Source organism: Dioscorea cayenensis, chromosome 2 (assembly GCF_009730915.1).
Source record: "Dioscorea cayenensis subsp. rotundata cultivar TDr96_F1 chromosome 2, TDr96_F1_v2_PseudoChromosome.rev07_lg8_w22 25.fasta, whole genome shotgun sequence".
In the NCBI taxonomy this organism is placed as follows: Eukaryota; Viridiplantae; Streptophyta; class Magnoliopsida; order Dioscoreales; family Dioscoreaceae; genus Dioscorea; species Dioscorea cayenensis.
Genome location: NC_052472.1, coordinates 21196042 through 21218337, shown reverse-complemented (window position 1 = coordinate 21218337; position 22296 = coordinate 21196042). Strand labels below are relative to the sequence as shown.

Sequence of the window (22296 nt, the reverse complement as noted above, 5' to 3'; positions counted from 1 at the left end):
TTTCGTTAATCTTAATATCTAATAAAATATTATATGTGCTTATTGTTTGCTTTTTGTTGAAGATCAAGTCAAAATTAACAGAAACTTTTGAATAATTTCATAGTACATTTAATGTTTGAACAAAAACCCAATAAAACAATTGTGTTTCATTATATTTAATCTTAAAAAATATATATAATTTTGGTTACTAAACATTTAGTTGTTAGAAGTGAATCACCGGTAGTGATCATCTCTTAACTCATTTCTTTTCTTATTGGACTTCTATTGTTTGTGAATTTCCTACTTGTTATTTTTTTTAATAAACTTAATTAATTCACTTTTATAAAAAATAAAAAAAATTAGGATTAAATAAACGTCCTATTAATGTGTCATGAGTTAGTGAAAGATACAAAGATTGCATTCCATATTATGAATGAAAAACAGAAACAAGTATCTAAATATTAGAAAGTAGTTTCTACATACTTTAAATACCACATTAAAAACATGCCCAAAATAACAAGAAAATTTAATCAATTAAAATTCAATAACTTCCAATGAGGTAATAAGAAGGATGGTTGGCTTTTTTTATGTTATAAATTATTTTTTTCTGTTAATAAAGTAACATTAAAATGGCAACAAAGAAATTTCATTTCATCTCATGCAAAAGGTTACAAAAGTAACCAACAAATTAAAGATAAATCAGCAAAATAAAACACTTAGAAAGTGACAGAAATTGGACTCCTCACAGTATGTTTATCTGAAATCCAATTCAAATAACCTTGAGTGTGGTTACCACCACCTGCACCACTGCTTTTGTTAACTGTTACATTGAACTTCAGCTCTTGGTTTGCCATTGTGAACTGAAGCACATTAGGCTGCACTGTCACATTCACCCCTGCAGGAACATCAACCTTTGCTGAATAATTCGACTTAGCTTCACCGACATTCTTGAAGGTCCTTTCGACAGTGATCGTCGAAGTCTTGTTGTCGGCAAATGAAACCGATAAAGATGGATAGTTCAACTCTGCTTCTGCAATAACTTTCACAGTCTTGCAATCGATAGGACGACGTAAAATCATTCCAACTTGTGAACCATTATATCCCAAACCACAAAGGTAAGGTATATAATCATCTGCTTTCAGATCATACACCAATCCTGGATCAACTGCATTCACCGCATTCACATTGCCGGCACCGACAGTAAAAAGATTTGCCGGGACATGAAGGTGTTCATCGACAATAAGACTACCATTTTTATTCATTATATTTGCAGTTGTCATCATTGCCGATTTGATAGCAGCCGGCGACCAATCCGGATGAGCAGCTTTGATCAGTGTCGCAATTCCAGCAAGATGAGGTGTAGCCATTGATGTTCCAGAGACAATATTGAAGATGAATTGGGGCGACAAAGAATTGACAATTATACTTACAGTGCTAGGCCATGCAGCAAGCACATTCACTCCAGGACCAGCAATGTCCGGCTTCAAAATCCCCGGACTAGCCTTATTCGGTCCACGAGAAGAAAAAGATGCAATTGCCGGAGCCGGAGTTGGAGATGGTCCAAACAATGTTCCTTGGAATGAAAGGCTTGCTGTTGCATTTTTTGTAGAGTCAATATAAGCTATGATCTTCAATCCATCTGCAAAGCTAACTTCTGAGGCCGGAAGAACATGTGGGTCGGCAAAAATGGTGTATCCATCTGCTAGTTGGTTCATGATGATCATTCCGGCACCGCCTGCACTTAGCACATTCAATCCCTTTTGGACCTGTCCAACTCTGCCGCGCTCGCAAAGCACTATTTTTCCCTTCACATCAAAACCATCTAAATGAGCCATCCTCGCAAAATGCAGCATAAGGCTTAATGTTATTGTCACCGGCAAACACTAGAGGGTAGGAGGCCGGTGTGGACGATTGGGATTGATTTAGTGATTCCCCCTCATATGACAAGCCATTGCCGAGCTTCACCGTAGCTCTGATGCTACGATCAGTTGTGCTAGCAGCGACGGTGAGAACCCACGGCGCTTCATTAGAGAGTGATCTTGCATCAGGCCCATCGTTCCCGGCTGCACAACTCACAAAAATTCCTTTCTCAATTGCACTAAAAGCTCCGATCCCCATCGCATCTTGATGGAACGGTGAAGAGCCAGCGCCAATCGATAACGAAAGCACATCAACTCCATCGGCAATGGCAGCATCCATGCCGGCTAGAATATCCGAGCTCCAACATCCATCACTATCACAAGCTTTATACATTGCAACATGAGCTTTAGGTGCTATCCCAGAAGCGACACCTTTCGCATTCCCTAAGACATCAGCACCGGCAACACTTGCACCGGCTGCGGAGCTTGAGGTGTGTGTTCCATGTCCAATATCATCCATCAGTGGCTCATTTTCCACCCGGGGCAAATTACCTGTCTCATTAAGAAACACTCTAAAACCAATGAGCTTGTTGTTACACATAGACGCATTGAAATCACATCTTCCTTTCCATTTCGACGGCGGTTTCTGCATCCCTTCACCACTGAAAGAAGGATGATCAGGGTCCACATGACCGGTATCGATAAGTCCGATGATCATTCCTTCACCAGAGTTACTTTTGTTCCACACTCCATTCTGGATGTTCAGCCCCAAGAATTGGGGAGTGTATGTTGTTTGAATTGAGTATAATTGTTTAGGATATGCAGCTACAAAGCCATCCTTTTTGGACATTTCATCAACTTCATTCTTTGGAGTCTTGCAGCGAAGCCACTGATGACTTTATCATACATGTAAATCATTGGTGATTCACTGCCGGTGCTTGTCGATGCCTCGCCGGGCAAGAAGGACTTGTAGTAAGTCTCTTTTTCCTCCAGTGATGATTCCGTCATCTTCTCCGGTGGAAGTACATGAACAATGTATGTTTGTGGCTGTGAAACTTCATCTTGTGCTGGTAATCCATGACAGCAAAGGAGAAAGAAGAAGAAGAGAGTTGGAAAGTTGATCATGATTTGTATGAATGTATGTTCTTTGAATGAAAATGGTGAACTTGTTTATGTGTATATATAGTGATCAGGTTTGTGGCTTCTGAACTGAAGTTTTGTTTATTAGTTTGGTATGAATTGATGAAATCTCGGAGAATATTTTTTGTGAGTAGTCATAACTCATAACATTTGTTTCTTTTTTGTTATTACATAACAAAAAGGTATAAAAAAAATGATTATGAAAATAAAAAAAGAGTCAAAAAAATTAGAATAGTATTAATGTGCACATGAGATTTTGAATTGGTATGTATGAGATTTAAATATTATAGACAATAAATAATGCTTTATTTCATAATAAAAAAGTTTTTTAAAATTTTATTGTAAATTTCAGAGGTTTTATTTTCTTTTTATTTACGTTTTATGAAATATAAATATTATAAATTTCATGTTGTTAGGGGCGATTGGGGCCAATCGCTCTGCTGTTGTTTTTTTTTGTAGTTTTATTTTTGGATTGTTTTTGAGACTCCTCACTTCCAGTGATCCATCTCTCTCGGTTGTTGTTTTTTTTTCTTGTTTGTTAGTGATTTATCTATTTTTTGAAAAAAAAAAATATGAATTAAGTGCTTATCCATGAGAGTTAATAAGAAAATTATAATATTTTATTTGTTAGTCAATTGTTATTTGTTAAAGGTTGGCATATGAAATAATGAAAATTTGGGCATACTCTGTTAAAAGCTATTATATTTAATTTTTTGTTATTAAAAAAATATTTTGTCATTTTCAAGATTAATCTTTTATAATTTTCAGATGGAGAAAATGGTGTATTTGTTTTGTGATTTTTAGCAATTAAATAGATAATTAAGTTTAATTTCAAAAAATGGCATGAAGAAAACTCTAAAATTAATAGAACATTGTTTTATTATTAATCATTATATAATTATACTCTAATCCAAAGCAACACATGTATTTTTCTATGACCATAATAATACTTTTAAAACAAAACTTAAAACACTACCATCACAATGTTACTATATTACTATTTATGTTTAATATGTTTTATAAAGGGGCTTTTTTTAAAATATAATTTTATTCAATTTAAATTTTAAATTTTATGTTTGGTGGTGGAAAATAAAGTAACTTTATAAAAAAAAAAATATTATGATTAAAAAAACAAAAAACAAAAGAGGGGGTGGAAAGCAACTTTGCTATTTTTCTATTTTTAAGGGTTGTTAAGTAAAAACCACAACCACTTATCCACATTGGTATTTTCTAATGGGCCGAGAAGCTGGTTTGCTACACTCATGCCAAGCCCATAACAGAGGCAGGCCCGGCCTGCCCAACAACATCAGCGCACACATTATTTATTTATTTATTTATTATTATTTTTATCACGATAAAAATTTTTTTCCCTCCATTTCATTCCAACAAATAAAAGATCTTCAACCGAAACCAGAAACATCCATAAAACACTTTTAACGTCAAAGCAATAAAAATTATATTTTTTAAAAAAAAATCAACACTTTTGATTAAGTATGTTGAATTTTAAAGGGATTTTTTTATTTTTATTTTTTTTTATATTTTTTTTCTGTGTACCATGAAAAATTCTCCTAGTATTTACCCTCAGTAAAACCAATATAAAGCCCTTAAAGTTAGATTTGCTTTCAATATATTTGCACACACCCACCTACTTGCATGCATCATTATATTATCGATTAATATAACAGCATTAATTCTCATTTGGATATAATAAATAAAATTTACTTAACTTCTAATTTAAGGATATATATACCAAAATATTGACCTAATCATCATTACAAATTTTTAGAATTTAGATGTAATGAATAAAATTAGTTTATTTTTCAAATATATATATATATATATATAACAATATTAATTTAATGGCAATTAAAATCTTAACTCTTGTATATCTTAACCTTAATATATATTAATTCACTGTTGAGAAATAGAACAATAATCAAAGGAAAAATCAAAAGTTGACTAGATTCGGCAGAGGATGTCTACGTGCAGCAGCTGTCGATTCTCATATTAGAATAATAATTAGAGTTATATTTTACATGAATATTTATATAAACCCTATATGGTATAATTTATCAAAATATCCCTGTACCGTTCACCCTTGTATATTAGCCATATATAAGTATACAACACTCGCCCATTGAAATGGTGGCATATATATGTTCTAAAAAGTTTTTTATAAAAAAAAAAATCCTTACTTATATTAATTTAAACAGTAAAATAAAACCATAAAAATTAATTTAAACAGTAAAATAAAACCATAAAAACCTTATATATATATATATATATATACACCTTCAACCTAACCAATTAATCATCCATGTACCCCAAGTTGAACCTAAACCATAAACCACTCTTCAATGCTGCTTCCTCACCCTCCAGCATACTCTCTCTAGGGTACTACCCTCCCTTAAAGTTAAGCAAACGTGCTTCCCATCTCCACCAACCAAATATATATATATATATATACATCGGTATATATATATTTAATAGACAATGGATCATGGAGAGCACAAAGTGCACATCAAGTCAAGCAAAGAACAAACCTCATGAATTTGCATATAATTGAGAACAATATCTCTATTATTGGAAAACAAAAAAAGTGTCACTGAATTTCATGCATTTTTAGTCCTTTGACAACTCATTCCAAATGGGATCAAATGCATGCATATATAGACCTTTTTCTTTTTATATATTTGTTTGTTATTTTAGGACAATACATTAACTTGGAGAGATTAGTTGTCTGATATTATTATTATTATTATTTGAATGGGCAGGGCTTTAATGTGATGATATATTTGATTAATTAAGTCTGGTTGGCTTTCTTTAGAATGTGTATATTGTATAATCAGGTGAATGAATGTGATTAGGTATCTCTAGAACGCAAATCAAGATGATTTCATTATTATTATTATTATTAATTGAAGTTTAAAAGAAAGCTTAGTCAGAGATTTGAATTTGCTTTATAATCTATCCCCGGAGGCATCCTTGTTTCATTTTGTTACTATAAAGAAATATAGATAGAAATGATTTTAGAAGGTAATCAACACCACCAAAGAATTCTAAAAATAATAATTTTAATTGCAATAGTTTTTTTCTTTTTACAATGAGAATAAACTAATACAACCTATGTACGGTGGCATTACATTGACTCATATAATCAAAACAAATGCTATATTATTTATTTAACTTTTTTTTTTGTCAAAGTCTGTATTTTTCACTTTTTAAAAAAATGTTAAATGTGAAAAACCAAATTTATAATTTAAAGTGAGTCAAATAACTGGAATTTTTTTCTATTTGTTGTGTATAAACTCAGAAAACTATATTTATATTTTTCATTTGACTTTTGAATCTCCAAATTATACAATTATTATTTAATATAAAACAAAAAAAATAATGGCCAAATACACCTCTTTATATCTTAAAAGTGAAACCAATATTATCCCAAGTTTTTAGTTTATAAGATAGAAATTTTAACAATAAAATATAATAATTGATTGATTTCATAGTGTGTTAAGTCAACAAAAAAAGAAAAAAAGATTATATAAGTATTTTTTTTTTTTTAAAGTGGATAAACCATAAAATTTTTATTAAGAAAGGAAAAAAACAAAGAGAGAACAACAACGCAAAGGAAGAAAGACAAATAAGTAAAAATAAAAATCAGGACCAAGAAACTCCCGATAAAAAAAAGAGAAAACAAAATGGACAGCAAGGAGATGATATTTGAAAGTATCAACAATCCGCTTCCATTATTTCAGCAAAAGGTGTCAGTCTCACATGGTGTGGGTGCTACAGACTCTGCTCTATTTTCAAGAGCGGAAGTGGAATTCAGAAAGTATAGGGAGCGCTTGATGCTGGTAGTGAGCTCGCCTGAAAATTGTTGAGGATCCTTAGCTGTAGAAACCCAAAAGAGGAAATATGAATGATTTTATATGATAATATATAATTTTTATACACATTTATTTAAAAAAAATTGTTTATGACTATACGTTGAATTTGTACTTTTATGGAGGGTAAATATGCCATTAGAGGGTACCTTTTTATAATAATAATTCTTTAGTACCATGCATTTAATTTGAACTTTTCTGGAGGGTAAATTTGCAATTATAAAGCAAACAATCATGGCTAACAATCCTAACATACATAACAATTAACATTGCAAGAAAATAAAGTAAAAGTTGGATTTCAAGATCATGTGGAGTCATTCAAACAAAATAATAATAATAATAATAATAATAATAAATGCTTGATATTGATCATAAAAAAAAAAAAATAAATAAATAAAAAAAAATCAGTTTGAATAGTTTGGTTTTGTTTAATAACTGCAATGAAATGTACTCAACCTCTCTAATAAAACTCACACCAAACTTCATCAATGAGCCTCAAAGTTTTGAATTCTTTATTTGTTTATTTTTGTTCTCTTAATAAACAGCCACTCAATGATTGAAAAGCTGGTCAGAGAAGTGGTTGCCCACTAGCTCTGTTTCTTAAGCATGCATGAGCATGTTTCTTCTCAAATTCATCTTCAAAAACACCTCTCAAAGTTTCCAAGGAGGGAAAGAGCTTCAAACTCTAGTGAAAAAAGTCTAGTTTTGGTTCTGGAATTGTTCAAATGGATGTTAGAAAGGTAAGAGCTTTGTTGTTGTTGTTGTTGTTGCATTGGGGGGACCAAAGCTTTTGTCCCAACGTTCAAATTTTTTTGAATTTAGTTGCATGTGTCTTGCTTTGGGACAATAAATGTCAAAACTTGCGACCATGGGAATGAGAATGTTTATAGAAATCAAAATCAGGAAGATGAGAAGTCTAGCATAGTAAGTGTTTCTGGTTTTTGGTTGTCAGACAACATACTTGCTAAATTTAAAATGGTGAATTTTTCTTGTTAAATGGATGAGAAAAGATGGATTTTTTTGGTGTGGAAATTGTTTGATGGGGTTCACAAGTTGTTGTTGTTGTTCTGCAGGATTGAACAAACTGGGGAAAGTTCTGGGTTTTAGAATGGAAGATAGCTCTGAAGATCATGCAGGATGTTCTACTCCAAGTGCTGATTCTCTGGAGTATAGCAGGACAATCTCTGAAGTTTCATCTTATTCAGAACATAGTTGTTTAGATGATGCATTTTCTTTAGGCTGGCCGATATCGGCAAAGTCGACGACAACCACGGTTCGGAGCCCGGCTGTTCTTACTAAACTTGGAATGAAACAGCATTGTGATCTTGTCCCCAGTGGCAAACCAAACAATGAGGAAGAAGAAAAAATTGCAGGTGAAGTTTTTTAGTTTTTGAATTTAACTGCAATGACTTGTATTTGCCTGAATTTTTTCTTTTTTTTTCTTTTTTGGTGAAACATGTAGAGCTTGAATTGATGAAAGAGAGATTTTCAAAGCTGTTGTTGGGGGAAGACATGTCTGGAAGTGGGAAGGGTGTTTGCACTGCTGTCACAATTTCAAATGCCATCACAAATCTCTATGGTATGAATCATTCATATTAAGAAAGAATATTTTTGTCTTTACAATTGTTTATAAGTTGTTTGACAATGTTTCTTCTGTTCAACAGCAACTGTTTTTGGACAGTGTTGGAGATTAGAGCCTTTGTCTCCTGAGAAGAAGTCAATGTGGAGAAGAGAAATGGAATGCCTTCTTTCTGTTTGTGATTACATTGTTGAATTCTATCCTTCAGTTCAAACATTGCCTGATGGAACTACTCTTGATGTAATCCTCTCTCGCTTTGGCAACTCTGTTTAGTTTTATCAGTATTCTTTGTCTCTGATTCTATCATCTTGTTGTCCTTTCAGGTGATGGCAACAAGGCCAAGAGCAGACATTTACATGAATCTTCCTGCTCTTGAAAAGCTTGACAGCATGTTGATTGTAAGATTTTCATCAATCAATGTCATTAAATTCTTTGGTAGAATCTGAATTTTGAGTACCTTAATTGTGTAGGAAATATTGGACAGTTTTGAGAACAATGAGTTCTGGTATGTGGACGAAGAGAATGTATCGGCGAATGGAGATATATCAAAGTCATGTCGGAAGGTGATACATCGAAATGAAGAAAAATGGTGGTTGCCTATTCCTTGTGTTCCAGCAGTCGGTCTTCCTGAAAAAACAAGGAAGGAGTTGCAGCAGAAAAAAGATTGTGCAAACCAAATTCACAAGGCTGCAATGGCAATCAATAACAGCATTCTTACCGAAATGGAGATACCGGAAACATACATGGCAACACTTCCAAAGGTACAATTAGTAGCATCCTTGAATACTGAAAACTTGTTGATGATTTCACAGCTCATAGGATTGTTTTGATTGTTCAAGAGTGGTAGAACAAGTGTGGGAGATTCAATATACAAGTACATGTCGACAGTTGAGAAGTTCTCGCCGGACTTTCTTCTCAATTGTCTGGATATAACTTCAGAACACGAGGCGCTTGAGATTGCTGATCGTGTGGAGGCTTCGATGTATGTATGGAGACGAAAAGCAAGCATGAACAACTCAAAATCATCATGGGAGATGGTCAAGGATTTGATGAATGATGGAGATAAAAATCAGTTGCTTGCAAGCAGGGCCGAGACTCTACTTTTGTGCTTGAAACAGCGATATCCCGGGCTGTCGCAGACAACACTGGATACATGCAAAATCCAGTACAACAAGGTTCTCCATTATATATTTTCAACAAAATAACACATTAAATGCTTAGAAGATGAATTCTCATTAGAATTTTCGGTGCAGGATGTTGGACAAGCAATCCTGGAGAGCTACTCAAGAGTGCTGGAAAGTCTAGCTTTCAAGATTGTTTCTTGGATTGGTGATGTTCTCTACATAGATGGATCAGTTAAGAAGCCTTGATATCCAAATTGTTCGAGAAAGTGTCAATCAAACAAGAGCTGAACATACCTCTGCAGATCGATACTAACCTGCAAATCGACTACATTCCGAGACCAGTGAAGTTTAGAGGGGTAAAGAAAGCACATAAGCTCGATGTGGTTGTAAAATCGAACCTATATTACATTTAGATTGACTTTTATTTACTAGTAAGTTTTAATTTTACTAGTAAATTGTCGTAGAAGTAGTTACTACTTTTGCTGAATGTTATTTGTATTTCTGAAGAAACAATCCAATCTTGTGATTCAAAGCTCCAAATTAATCTGGAGTTCCTTCATTCAATTAGTTTACTTGAAAGTAATTTCTAATGTACAATCAAGTATGAATGAGAACAGTTACTGTGTTTTATGAACAATCTGAATTTATCTGTACAAACTAAAGAAATTAACTTCGTTGCCTCTTCAAATAAAAGAAATTTACTCAGGATTTTTAATATCCAAGATGTTCTCACTGTTACAGTTTCGAGGCATTTCGACAGCAAACCATTAACCATTACAATAGATAGTTATCAAAAGGAAAAGAAAAGATGAATATAATCCACTCGGAGAAATCAACATTGTCAACAATCAAACACACAAATAATCACAACATAGGAAGTACAAATAGAAGGTTTATTATACAAACTCGAACAAATGTTATAGACATTCTCTTTGAAAATACTGTACATAATAATGTCGTGACTCAAATTTTCAAGGTGATTAAAACACAGCCTAGAAAATTAGTGAATGTTTTGTTTCAGGTGTCAATTTTTCTATCCAACTCAAACTGCACAAACAATCAAAGTAGACACACAAAAGAAGAAAAGAGAGATCGAGTATACAATCTCATTTTACTTCGGAGCCACAAACTACTTCCACCCCGCTTTGGCATTATCATAGTAGATGTGTCTCGCTTATTAATCCCAGTTAACGATAAAAAATAATTAAACAAGACTTCAAGAACTAAGAATTCAGACTCATATTTCAAGTATGGCCTCTTCCATTAGATATGTGAGTATTTCATCTGCCATCTGCACAAATACTTGTTCATGATCGACCCGAATGTCCATCCAACCAGCAGACTCCATGTCCTTTCCAATTAACTGATCCAAAGTGGTTGGAAACTGCAGTTTGAGATGCCATTCTATGCCTTTGCACACTTCTTCAATGAAGTTTGCTCCTTTTGGAACCGGTCGTATGTCACGCCTTACCAAAGAGAGCCAAGGGGAACAACTAAAGTATCTTTCATGAATCTCAACAAGAACCTCATTGATGCAATCAAAAAGAAGCTGTGGATCATCTGTCAGCTGACTGTATGAGATCCCTACTTCATCAAGCAATGATAGTTCAAACAACTGATCTGATAAATGCCATCGCTCTGGAATTTTATCACAGCAAAGGCCGGTAGCTTTTAAAGCAGTTCTAATGAAGTCACCCATGACTTCCTTGTCATCTAAACAGGTTCTCAGATTAGCTCCACAGTCTGGTGAAATCATAACAATGCTGGAATTTTGATGTTCCTCATACTGAAGTTGTCGAGGTTGTATCGGCAAATCAGCTGATAATGGTGCATGTATCATTAATACAAAACAAGGACATAACATTGAATACTAGATAGTAAATCCAAGAAAATTATTTTAAGTGTTAGAGATCATACTGTAGCCAAGTGATGCACTCTGAGGGCTGCCGACATCTTCTGAGAAGAAAGGTTCAAGAACAGATACAGGACTTGGTCGCTCAGGTTTGTCGATGAGATTATCAGGAGCTTCTGCATTGTGTATAAATAAAGTGCTAGGCATTTTGTTAGATGGACTAGCCGTTGATGGTGTCTCATCGTATGATCCCTGAAAGAACAAAATGATTTAGAATATTTTTTAATGAAAATCATAGATAATGGAACTAGAGAATGAACTAAATGTTGCTCATAATGGCAACTTACCAGTGGTGATGATTCTGAAACTTCTTCCTTGCATGTCTCTCTTAAAACATTTCGCTCAGCATTATCTCTCTCCAAAATTTCTTCAGCAACTACTGCAAAAGAATATGACTTTATGAACTACATAGAATGCTGTCAATATTATGAACAATGAATCAAGTCATACATTGTAACTCATATATGTATGAACAAAATCAAACCTTTTGTATCTGATTCTTCTTCAATGTTGATATCCACTTGTATATGGTTTTCAATGAGTTCTGGCAACATTTCAACAAGTTGAGGATTTATATCCAAACATGAATTAGTTTCCTGTTCACTATCTGCCTGCTTCCTTGGGCTTAAATTGTTGACAAAATTTTCCTGCTTTGCCTGATGGTTTGGTGAAAAAATTATGCATCGAGGCGACAACTCAGCCTCTTTTTCTCTTCCAGGACTTAATCGAGGCGATAACGAGTTGTATTCTGGCAGAGAAAGAACTTTTCCCAATAATTTTGACCCCTGTTTGGATGGCAATGTTTCCTTCTCTTCTGCACTATTTAGCATATCAACAAGATGTCTCTTGGCTTCTTCATAGAAAGAAGGTTCTCTATGCATGAGCTGTGAAGTTGTTGGTATATTCGATCTCAAGGAAGCATCCTCAATTCCACTTTTAAGCTTGTCCTTTTTCATGGCATTGTCAGAAGACTGAGCGGGAGTGTTCTTCCCATTGCCGAAAATTTTGTTATGAACAGCCTTTTCTATACTCTTCTGTTTCCCAATATCATCGAAACTTTTGTGTCCATAAGGAATTTTGTGTAGAATACCGTCCATGGAGATCAAATGCCTCTCCTTTTTATTCTCACCGATGGCTTGCTTAAACCTCCGCTTGATTTCTCTGAGAGAAAAATAGGATCCAACTCTTTCACTGACTTCCGGATGTTTCGAGTCATAGAATGAGATAGGTGATGAGCTAGGACTTATCACCATATTTGTAACCAAAGAACTTTGAGGTATTGATGCAGTGGGCTTTAGAACAACTATTCTGTTTAAATTTTGATTATTTCTGCTTTCTTTTGGTGTCTTTATTGACTTGGACTTATCCTTCTTCCAGAAAAAACTATGTCCATTCTGCTTCTCAATCAATTTATGCCTGGCAGACTCCTCAGATTGAGCTGAACTACCGATCTCTTCTCCGAGAATTTCACTTGTTTCTTCACGTATATGTGAATCAGTTTGAACATTTTGAAGATCTTGCAAATGCTTCAATAGAACTGAATTTGGATCCTCCATAAGCCTTAGAATTAGCTCCTTATTTGTGTTCAGTGTCTCTATAGCCTCTATAAATCGCTTGGATTGATAGACCGCCTCCTTGTCAGAAACTTGTTTCTCATCATTAAACTTGTATCGTAAAAATACCTCACCTACATCACTCAGTGCCTTCTGAATAATAGAAAACTTTTCAGATTGGTCAGATTCATGTTCTGCAAGACTAACCACATGCTTTTCTGAGCATTGATGGTTATCGACGCAGAAATCAGCTACAAATGCAGCAACATCAAAGTTAGTGATTGATTGTTCCAAGTGATTCATTGAACAATGAGACTGATCAGAATCCGGCAAATTCAAATCATCGACAAGAACTGCAGCCAACTTAGAACTTTTGTCTGCTTTCTTATGATTTTTCTTCAATTGTCTCCTTGATACATCACTTGGATTTTTCTTTGCTAGATTTGAATTTGACATCTCTTCCTGCATGAGTGATTTGACGCTTGCCATGGCCAAATCAACTGTTCCGGCTTCACTCCGAGCATCACCCTGACAACAAATAAGGATCTATATTTCATATCTACGAACAAATTACAGAATGTGAGATCATAGACATAGGATGAGAATTTAAACAAATTCTATTCTATGAAAAGGAAATGCTAAAAGATCACTAGAAGAAGAAAAATATATCAACAGTCATGAATAATCATAAAAAAAAATTAAAAAAAAAAAGTTCTGGTTACTAGACACTGCAGATGATCATGTAAAAAACAGGTGAAACTTTTTATATCAATTGACCAAAAAATTTAAGTAAACCACAACAAATTTGATATGCAGTGATATACATATTTATGTTCATCTTCCACGAAAACATGCTGAACTTACATTGATGACATCTCCACTTTCTTCGTCCAAATCTCTGAGCAGCTCAAATTTGTTTGTTGAATATCCCGGGACTGCACAGGAAAGAATCTCAGCTGAATACAAACATGACCAGGAAAGTAAAAACAAGTAGTTGATCCATATGATGAAAATTGCGTGTTAAAAGACAGAGTTCTCTACATAAAACAAAATGGAATACGAACTCAATAAAAAAAAATTTACAGCAGTAATTAGAAGTGTGAATTCATGCAAATACAAGAAAAATAAGTATAGACTATATATGAATCCAATGTAGAGGATTCATCTTAACTATCCTTTATGGTCTATAGACCGAAAATTTACCTCAAATAGACAGGAAATTTAACAACGTTTCTCCTTTTAAAATCATGCAACTGGAATACAAACACAAGAAAATGCCATCTACCATTCCAACAGATTAAGCTCCTGGTCCTATAACAACTGCTTTGAAAATATCCAAGCTTTCAAACAACCAAAACATCTGCCTTTAAATCAAACCAAATGGTGTACAAAGAGCACACCTTTTTTGCATCAAGAATGTGTACTAAAGTTTGGGAAGAAAAATTTCAGCAATTCGCAAAATAGTGAAAACAGTAAAATATGCGTAAACATAAAACTTCAGTTTTTTTTTCTTCTTTTTGTTTACTGATCTGTACTATCTCAGCTTTCCAAGTTAAATAGGACAAAGAAACAACTCAAACACAACAAGACCAAACAGGTAGTATTTAATGAATTGTTTTTACAAGAGACAAATTCTTACCACCATTTCTACTACTTCCATGCTTCCGATCTGAAAGTAACTTTCTTGTCGAATTACCCTGTCGGAAATCAAACAAGCTAATGAAACCCCACATACAGCCTGCATTGTCCTTAGATTGTTGAGATCTTCTCCTGGATCTCTTTGCCATTATTCTGAGTCGATGTTCCAGTTCTGCTTATGATTTATGAATGAAACTTAGTGACCAGAATCCATCATGCCAGACTGGAAACTCTAGGTACAAAATGAACTTCTTTCAAAGAACAGCAAAACAGCAGTACATAAAGGGAAAAAAATTGACATATACTAAAATATAAAAGACACTGGTAACTGAATGTTCATGCAAGACGGTAAAAATAAAAATCAAGAATTGATTTAATGATAGAAACTACTTTACATGATTCATTGATTCTATAGAATCCATAGAAATGATTTTTTAGAGCATTATTTTGGTCTCAGATCTCCATATTAAAATTTACTCTGAAGCCCCAAATATACTAAACATTTAAAGATCTAAAGCAGCCAAAAACTTCTCATGAAGGATCAGATAATTTCACAAAAAAAACACTACCGGAACTAATGGAAAATGATATTTTGCAACCAAAAATCAAAGGTTGTTTTACTAAATGGAACTCAAGGCATACCAGAAGCTCAATAAAAAACCAATTTCTGAAAGTATAAATCATAAAAAACAAGAAAACTTCAATACATTAAACTCATCCTGTCCCACACTAGCAACAAAAACAACAAAAACCAATGCACAAAGAATACAGCAAAAGAATACCTGAAAACAAGAAAGATGATCTCCAAATCAGCAATCTTCAAAAGGAGAAGGAGAAGGAGAAGAAGAAGAAGAAGAAGCTCTACCAACTAACGCTTCAAAAGATCCCTATCATCCAGTTTCTCTGATAAAAAGCTTAAAGTATTGAGCTATTCTTTTTTTGTTCTCAAATGAGGCAAGGAATCCAAACTTTCCTTCCAGTACACCCTTATACCACCACAACTTTAATTAAAAGAAAGAAACCCAATCCAACTTTCGGCAACTCTGAGATCATCCCCAAAAAAAATAAAAAAACGACAACACAAACGAATCAAGTCTAATGCACATCTATCTTCCAAAAAGCTTAAAATCTAAATCCCAAACTTAAAAAACCAACCTTTTTCAACAAAACTCAAACATAACACCATATTCTCTCGCTTTCAACATCTCAAAGCAACAAAACACAGTCAAACTCTCACCTTTATCCTCCCAAAATAATCCCACACAAAGTTCAAGCCTAACAACCAATAACTCAACTAAAAATCCAAACTTTCCACAATCCCCAATCAAACCAAGTAATCAAACATATATCAATCGCTCCACAGAGCCTTTTGACTCTTGGAATCACCTCACCCTCCACGAAGAAGCTTCATGGGGCCGCCATTGACGAAGATGATGCACAAGCCAACCATAGTTTGATCTTGGAGCTTCACTAATCCGAGGTTCCTCCAAGCTTTCTCTCTTTCTCTCTTTGAGAAAAAAGAGTAGCTTTGAAAAATGGGAAAGTGGGAAATCCTGTTTGGACTAGAGATATTATTCCTTTGGTTCCGTTTTTCAACGTTTTGGAAAGAGAAGTGAAAGGAAGGAGGGAAAGAGAAGGCAATTAGTTTCTCTCTCTGTTTTTTTTTTTATTTTATTATTATTATAAACGCCCACAAATAAACACATGTCTCGAACTTCATTAGTAAATTGCAGAGTATTTTTTCTATGATGCGATTTCGTATCAGCTATCTTTTGTTTTTATCGAATTTGTCAAATTTCATGAGTAAATTCTTTCGATAAAGATTGAAATTTTCACCGCTCTACACATTATACAAAAGATTTATTTTTAATACCACTAATCACTTGAAACAATACGAGTGGATTTGATATTTTTTTCTAATTTTTTTTTTAAAAAAATTCTTTTTATTAATTATTATTAATATTAGAGTGACAACCTGATCTCCTGCAATCATAACCAGTCACTCGTTACTATTATTGCTTCCAACGAATCTTAAACTCAAAACTTTTTGATTAACTCACTCTCATTTTTCACAATAAAGATCAAGTACAGCTAGACTATGAGTCATTTGGTATTAGTTATCCATTTTTTTTAACATTTTATATTATTTTTTATTTTTTATTTTTTATTTTTGTAATTGCAATGTCAAAAATGGAATAAGATGTGCATTAAAATAATAAAAATTTATTAAGAAATTTGTCTTAATTTGACACATTGAAGAGGATGTGTATTTAACCATTTTAGGAGAAGAAGAAAATAACTTCAAAATAATGCAAACATATTGTCTCACATGAAGTGAAGTCATGTGTTTGCTGTTTTGGGGTTGCGTGTATTGTGGCGCTAATTGCTAAAGATTCTAATGAGCATTGAGCATAATCTATTTTAAATATGTATTCAATATATTAAATTTTTTATTAAAAATAAAATGAAAAAAAATGATTTTTATTTATGATAATTTCTTTAGCTGAATATAAAAAAAAAATTGTTTGCCAAGAAAATAACTCGCAAAAAATGAATGGTTAAAATCTAATTTTTTTATTAAAAAAAAAGAATAAATCACAAAAAAAATACATGGGACTACAAGGATAAATGCAACCAAGATAACGGTAATAACAAAAGTACTTACATAGAATATTAAGAAATAAGAACACCAACTACAATACAAGATGCATATATGGCTCAACAACAACAATAACAACAGATAACTTGAGAGAATCTACTAGAAGTTGAAGAGAAAACAAACACTCTAACACTTTTAAATGACCAATGGATTAGTTGATGTCTAGATTGTCTATCATCTCTCTATGCCATCTGCATCACCTACATAATACTGGAAGAACTCCATATTCTATTTGAGAGTAGCCCTAAATTCTTCTAGTCTTACTATCTTTGTCTCTGGAACTGCATTCAATCACAAAATGAATATATGCTTAATATTGATGAAAATTGAGGTAAGTGAGAGTAATTTTCAAATTATATGTTCTATATTATGGTCAGCAAATAGATCCTAAATATTCTTTACCGGAAGATTACTGCCTTCTCATATCACTTAAGGAAGTTGGAAAATTATCATGAAGGAACAATTGAGTTTACTATCTGCAAACTAAATTTTGAATTAAAGGTATAAGCTAAATTTTTTTTTTTTCAAAAGAAATTTTCTGATGTGAAACTAAATTCGGGCAATTTTAGTTTTTAAATACAATAATTATATTATATTATATTATATTTATATATTTAAAGGCTATCTCAGGAAAGATGACAGGGCGTGAGCCGCACGTGTGAACTTAAATAACGGTCGGCATCTTAACGCGGCCTTCTACTTTATCGTGCAACGGTCGCTTTCTTAACAAATCAGCTGCTTTGAATAAAACAGCTAGAACTTTTATCTAGCAAACAGTTTTCACGCCACGTGTCCATACATATGTTAATATAAAAAGAACTCTGAAATTTATGGACTAAAACAAGTTGTTGTACTTGTTATAAATATATATAAATAAATTAGTCCTTAAATATATTTTTATAATTAAGATTACTGTAATAATTAAGAAAACTAACTTTGCAACTTATCATGAAGATATATAATTAAAACTACTCAATATATGTACATAAGTTAATTTTTTCATTATCTTAAAATTTTTAAATTGAAGTTTGAGCCAATCCATAATGCAGATCCATAATTAAAATCAAGCAAAGATCAACATCAAAATGATATGAAGTTTGTTTGTTCTTTTTGGGAAGGGCTAGCAACACATGTTAGGGTATGCCGAATTAATACCTCACACTTTTTTATCTTGACTTATTGAGATTCATGTTAGAAGTTTAAATTTTCATGAAGCTAATTTTTTATATGAGATTCAAATTCTTGCTATTTTTTTTCCTCTCCCAAAATACCTTGAAATGATGCTCACTAATTGCTCGAATCTAATGGTTTTGGCAAGTTAATCATAAATTTGCTCCGACATAAAAATCTAGAGGATGTCATGAACTCTTTTCACAAAGACATCAAAACACAATGTTTAAACATTTGATTATAATGTTTCAATGATACTTGATATGACATTAAAGCTTAAAACCAGAATTTTCTTTTTGGAGTGCATAATTAAAACTAATGGAATATGGAATATCAAATCAAGCTTTTCAAAAAATCACAAAAATTAATTCCGTCCGACATGAGAATCTAAAAAAATTATTGTATAAATTTTGAAAACTTAAAACATATATAGAGAGGGCTACATAATTTGGGACATCTTACTGTGGTTGTTAGATATAAATTTAACGACCGATGTTCATTAATGCACCGTAGTAAAATTACTTAAACTCCATAGCAGTTTTGACATAGTAATTTTACAAACAACTCCTATAAATAATAACTATTAGATTATAATCTAACGATTATCTTCAAATATCTTCACATTTGAAAAAAATTAAGAACTTACATACAAAATGTAAACTTTAATATATATATATATATATATTTCACAAACATAGCGAAAACATGATATCTATAGACATTTAATTTAATTGAAATGCTTGGTAGCATGTCTTTGTTTGTTTGATTGGATAGTGTGAGAGACAAGCATGTCAAGTGGGACCTAAGAAATGAAGCGATGAATGAACACTAGTTACAAAGAGCACCAAACAAAGAAAAGGATCTTTTAGTGCTTCTCTAACTCGGAGCCATGTATAGCTTCAATCACCATCCAATTGAGACCATTTTATGAAATGCCATTTGATTCTTATCTTTTGTTTTGATTTTGATTGACTTGGTTTTTTCTTGGCTAGAAGAGTTTTTAATAAGGCCTAATTTATTAAACTCTTTTTCTTTTTTAAATAGTTTGCTCTTGTTTTGTAATCAATCTTTCTTGTTTTTTTTTTTAAATCAATAATAATTTAAGGGAAAAAGCTTTTATTTTGGTTTAAAGATTATAGTTTTCTTTTGAACAAAAACCATTGTTTATATAGTTTTATGAACCTATTTTTTTTAAATTACAAAAAAAATGAGCATTTTTTAATATTAGATTATAAAATTTTATACAATTATATATATATATTTTACTATGCTTGAAATTAATGAATTATATTAACCACACGACAATAATAGAGTGATTAACATAATTAACTCCCATGCTAGTGGTTAAGGGTTCGACTTACTCCCAATGCATAGTTGAGACATAAAAAAGTATTTATGTTTAGGGTAACTTATCCGTAATGTCAAAAAAATAAAATGGAAATCACTGTGCTATATAACAATCTCGTCTCAATTAAAAAATTATTTTTTATTTTAATTTATAATCTAAAATAAATCAATTTAATTCATGAATACCTTTATTCAAATAAAAAAAATAAAAGCTCAAAATGAACCATTTTTTAGTTTTAGAGGTAAAAAAAAATGTCAATATAATTCATTGACCTACATTGTATTTATATGACTTCTATTAGGTGGACATCTCACCCTCCTTTGGGTAGCCATAGATGTTAGTGTTCATCAAGATAATATATCTCTATAGATGTTATATAATTAATATATATATATATATATATATGATGGTTCATATTTGAACTACTTTTTGGGGACCATTAATTCCATAATTTGTCTTTGGCTCCTCAACATCATTAATGGGTTGTTCAACGTGTGGATTAAGTTGAGATTAATTTATTTGATATGATGCCATGCTTTGCCATCTTTTCTTGTTAACTTTGTGTTGGTGATGTCTTGTTCCTAAGATTTGAATGGAAAATATTTTAAAGTTTTTTAAAAAAAAATTTTGGTTGATGAATGGTCATCTTCAACTTTACTTTTTTGGTGTTTTCATAATTATTCAACTAATCCAACAATTACATCTAATCCATATTTTAACTTATTATGGTTATAAAATTAATAAAAGAAATAACTATATACTCACATACACTTGTACTATTTTAAAAAGTCTTCTTTGTGTATAATAATTTATTGATACTTTATTAATATTTTATCACATTAATTTTAATAATAATAATATTATTATTAGAGTGTTTGAATAGTATTTAGGTATATTATCCTTATTAGCTATGTTGTCACAGAAGAAGAACAATTGTTTGCATGTGTTTGTTTTATATATATATATATATATATACATTAAAAACCATTCAAAATCCAAAACTCATAGTTGAATATTTCTTGTTTGAAAAAATAAATTATGAGTTGTAAATTACCAGTAAAACCAAGGTTGTTTTTTTTTTCTTTGTGTGTTAAGAGGTTAATGTTAATCTGATCATTAAAAGAATAATGGGATTTTGAAAGGAAAAAAATCAATGCAAAAAAAAAAAGTATGAAAGAAAAAAATTCTAAAACTATAATTTCAATTGGATTCTAATATACAGACATTTTAACCTAAAGTTTTTGTTTTTAATTTTATAAATTAATTTTTTTATTTAAAATGCAATAATTTTGTCCTAGTCTATAATTTCCCTATATATACCTCACAAAAATTAGTGTTTTTTTTTTCTCATCAAGGGCGTATGCATAGATTAGGAATTAATCGTCCAAGCTGCACACCCTCAGCCAGGGATAAGGGGTTTAGGTTGTGAACCCACATCCACAGCCAATGACCCGCTATCATTATTGCTTCCAACGAGTTTTGAACTCAAAACTTTTTGAATACCTCACCTGATTTTTTGCAATAAAGTCAAATACTACTACACTATGAGCCATTTAGTAATTAGCTTGGTTACTTGTATACCCTTCAATAAAGTAAATATTGTACCAATGACCAATTGGTTTATTGGTAGCTGAGTCCCGATTAGAATCTTTCACAAGTAGTGAGAGTTCGAATCATGAGTGATGGCACATTTTTGGGAGTGTGAGTACTGGTTATGTGCGAATGATCCCAGGGCCCATGTATATATTAGCTCTACCCCCACGCTCATCTTGGTAAAAAAAATTAAATTCAATTAAATATTATGTATACCTCTTTAAAATTTGATTTGTTTGCATATATATATATATATATATATATATCACACTCTTTTCTCCAACATACACTATTAAAATATGTTATAGATTATATAAAACTTAATTTTTACTAAGAATAAAATAACTATAAAAAATGTGTACAAATGTTTTAGTCATTTCACATACAATAATACAGTTTACTTGTGTACGTGGGATATAAAGGTATTTATGCAAATAAATATTTTTTTAAAAAAATTAGATAAATCACATTCATTAAAATTATCCAAACAAATTTTAAGAGATATAAAAAAAAAATTTGGTTTTATTGAATAGTATACACAAAATTGAATGAATATTCTTATTTCTTTTATACCTTTCAATTGTTATTATTTAATATTAATTTATGAAATTTAACATACCCTTTACACTGTTTGACAAGTGTATCACCCTCTATAATTCCATTTTTTATTTTAATTTTTTTTGGAAAAAGAAAAACACAGCAATTAAATTCAAATATATCTTGATGCCAATCTTGTCCCTAAAGCAAAAGACATCATGGGAAATTTGGGAGAAGGGGATCATGTTGTGGGGCTCTGCCCAAATCCAGAGATAGTGCCCATAAACCAACTATTGCTTCAATGATCTGCAACATTTTGTC

The 22296-nt window shown here is 32.0% G+C and overlaps 2 protein-coding genes and 1 pseudogene across 11 annotated transcripts; 1 reads left to right on the top strand and 2 right to left on the bottom strand.

Moving 5' to 3' along the window:
* Window positions 1-695: 695 nt before the first annotated feature.
* LOC120274720 lies at window positions 696-2756 on the bottom strand (annotated as a pseudogene).
* Window positions 2757-7450: 4694 nt separating this feature from the next.
* LOC120270403 (rop guanine nucleotide exchange factor 3-like) lies at window positions 7451-10184 on the top strand. The gene is made up of 8 exons (XM_039277399.1): window positions 7451-7602; window positions 7936-8235; window positions 8325-8441; window positions 8527-8681; window positions 8765-8839; window positions 8912-9202; window positions 9281-9616; window positions 9695-10184. The coding sequence occupies exons 2-8, from the start codon at window positions 7971-7973 to the stop codon at window positions 9809-9811; spliced, it is 1356 nt and encodes a 451-aa protein (XP_039133333.1). The 5' UTR covers window positions 7451-7602; window positions 7936-7970; the 3' UTR covers window positions 9812-10184.
* A 219-nt stretch (window positions 10185-10403) lies between these two features.
* LOC120271638 lies at window positions 10404-16285 on the bottom strand. 10 transcript variants are annotated; one of them, XM_039278359.1, is made up of 7 exons: window positions 15451-16285; window positions 14670-14900; window positions 13895-13965; window positions 11962-13558; window positions 11765-11853; window positions 11483-11669; window positions 10404-11383 (listed from the first exon to the last, which is right to left on the bottom strand). In XM_039278359.1, exons 2-7 carry the CDS (start codon window positions 14815-14817, stop codon window positions 10803-10805), a joined length of 2673 nt encoding a protein of 890 aa, XP_039134293.1. In that variant the 5' UTR covers window positions 14818-14900; window positions 15451-16285; the 3' UTR covers window positions 10404-10802. The 10 variants fall into 10 exon arrangements, with proteins under 10 accessions (XP_039134293.1, XP_039134246.1, XP_039134252.1 ...); XM_039278312.1 differs by having other exon boundaries at window positions 11765-11856; window positions 15451-16284; XM_039278318.1 differs by having other exon boundaries at window positions 11765-11856; window positions 14670-14840; window positions 15451-16284.
* Between the last annotated feature and the right edge of the window lie 6011 nt (window positions 16286-22296).

Bases quoted from the DNA above. Each gene is read 5' to 3' on its own strand.
- LOC120271638 (XM_039278312.1), bottom strand. From the start codon at position 14,817: ATGGCAAAGAGATCCAGGAGAAGATCTCAACAATCTAAGGACAATGCA. The intron at 13,966-14,669 runs GTAAGAATTTGT...TTTCCTGTGCAG, and splicing joins TGGAAGTAGTAGAAATGGTG to TCCCGGGATATTCAACAAAC. The intron at 11,857-11,961 runs GTTTGATTTTGT...ATTCTTTTGCAG, and splicing joins AGAAGAATCAGATACAAAAG to TAGTTGCTGAAGAAATTTTG.
- LOC120270403 (XM_039277399.1), top strand. From the start codon at position 7,971: ATGGAAGATAGCTCTGAAGATCATGCAGGATGTTCTACTCCAAGTGCT. The intron at 8,236-8,324 runs GTGAAGTTTTTT...TGAAACATGTAG, and splicing joins GGAAGAAGAAAAAATTGCAG to AGCTTGAATTGATGAAAGAG. The intron at 8,840-8,911 runs GTAAGATTTTCA...TTAATTGTGTAG, and splicing joins AGCTTGACAGCATGTTGATT to GAAATATTGGACAGTTTTGA.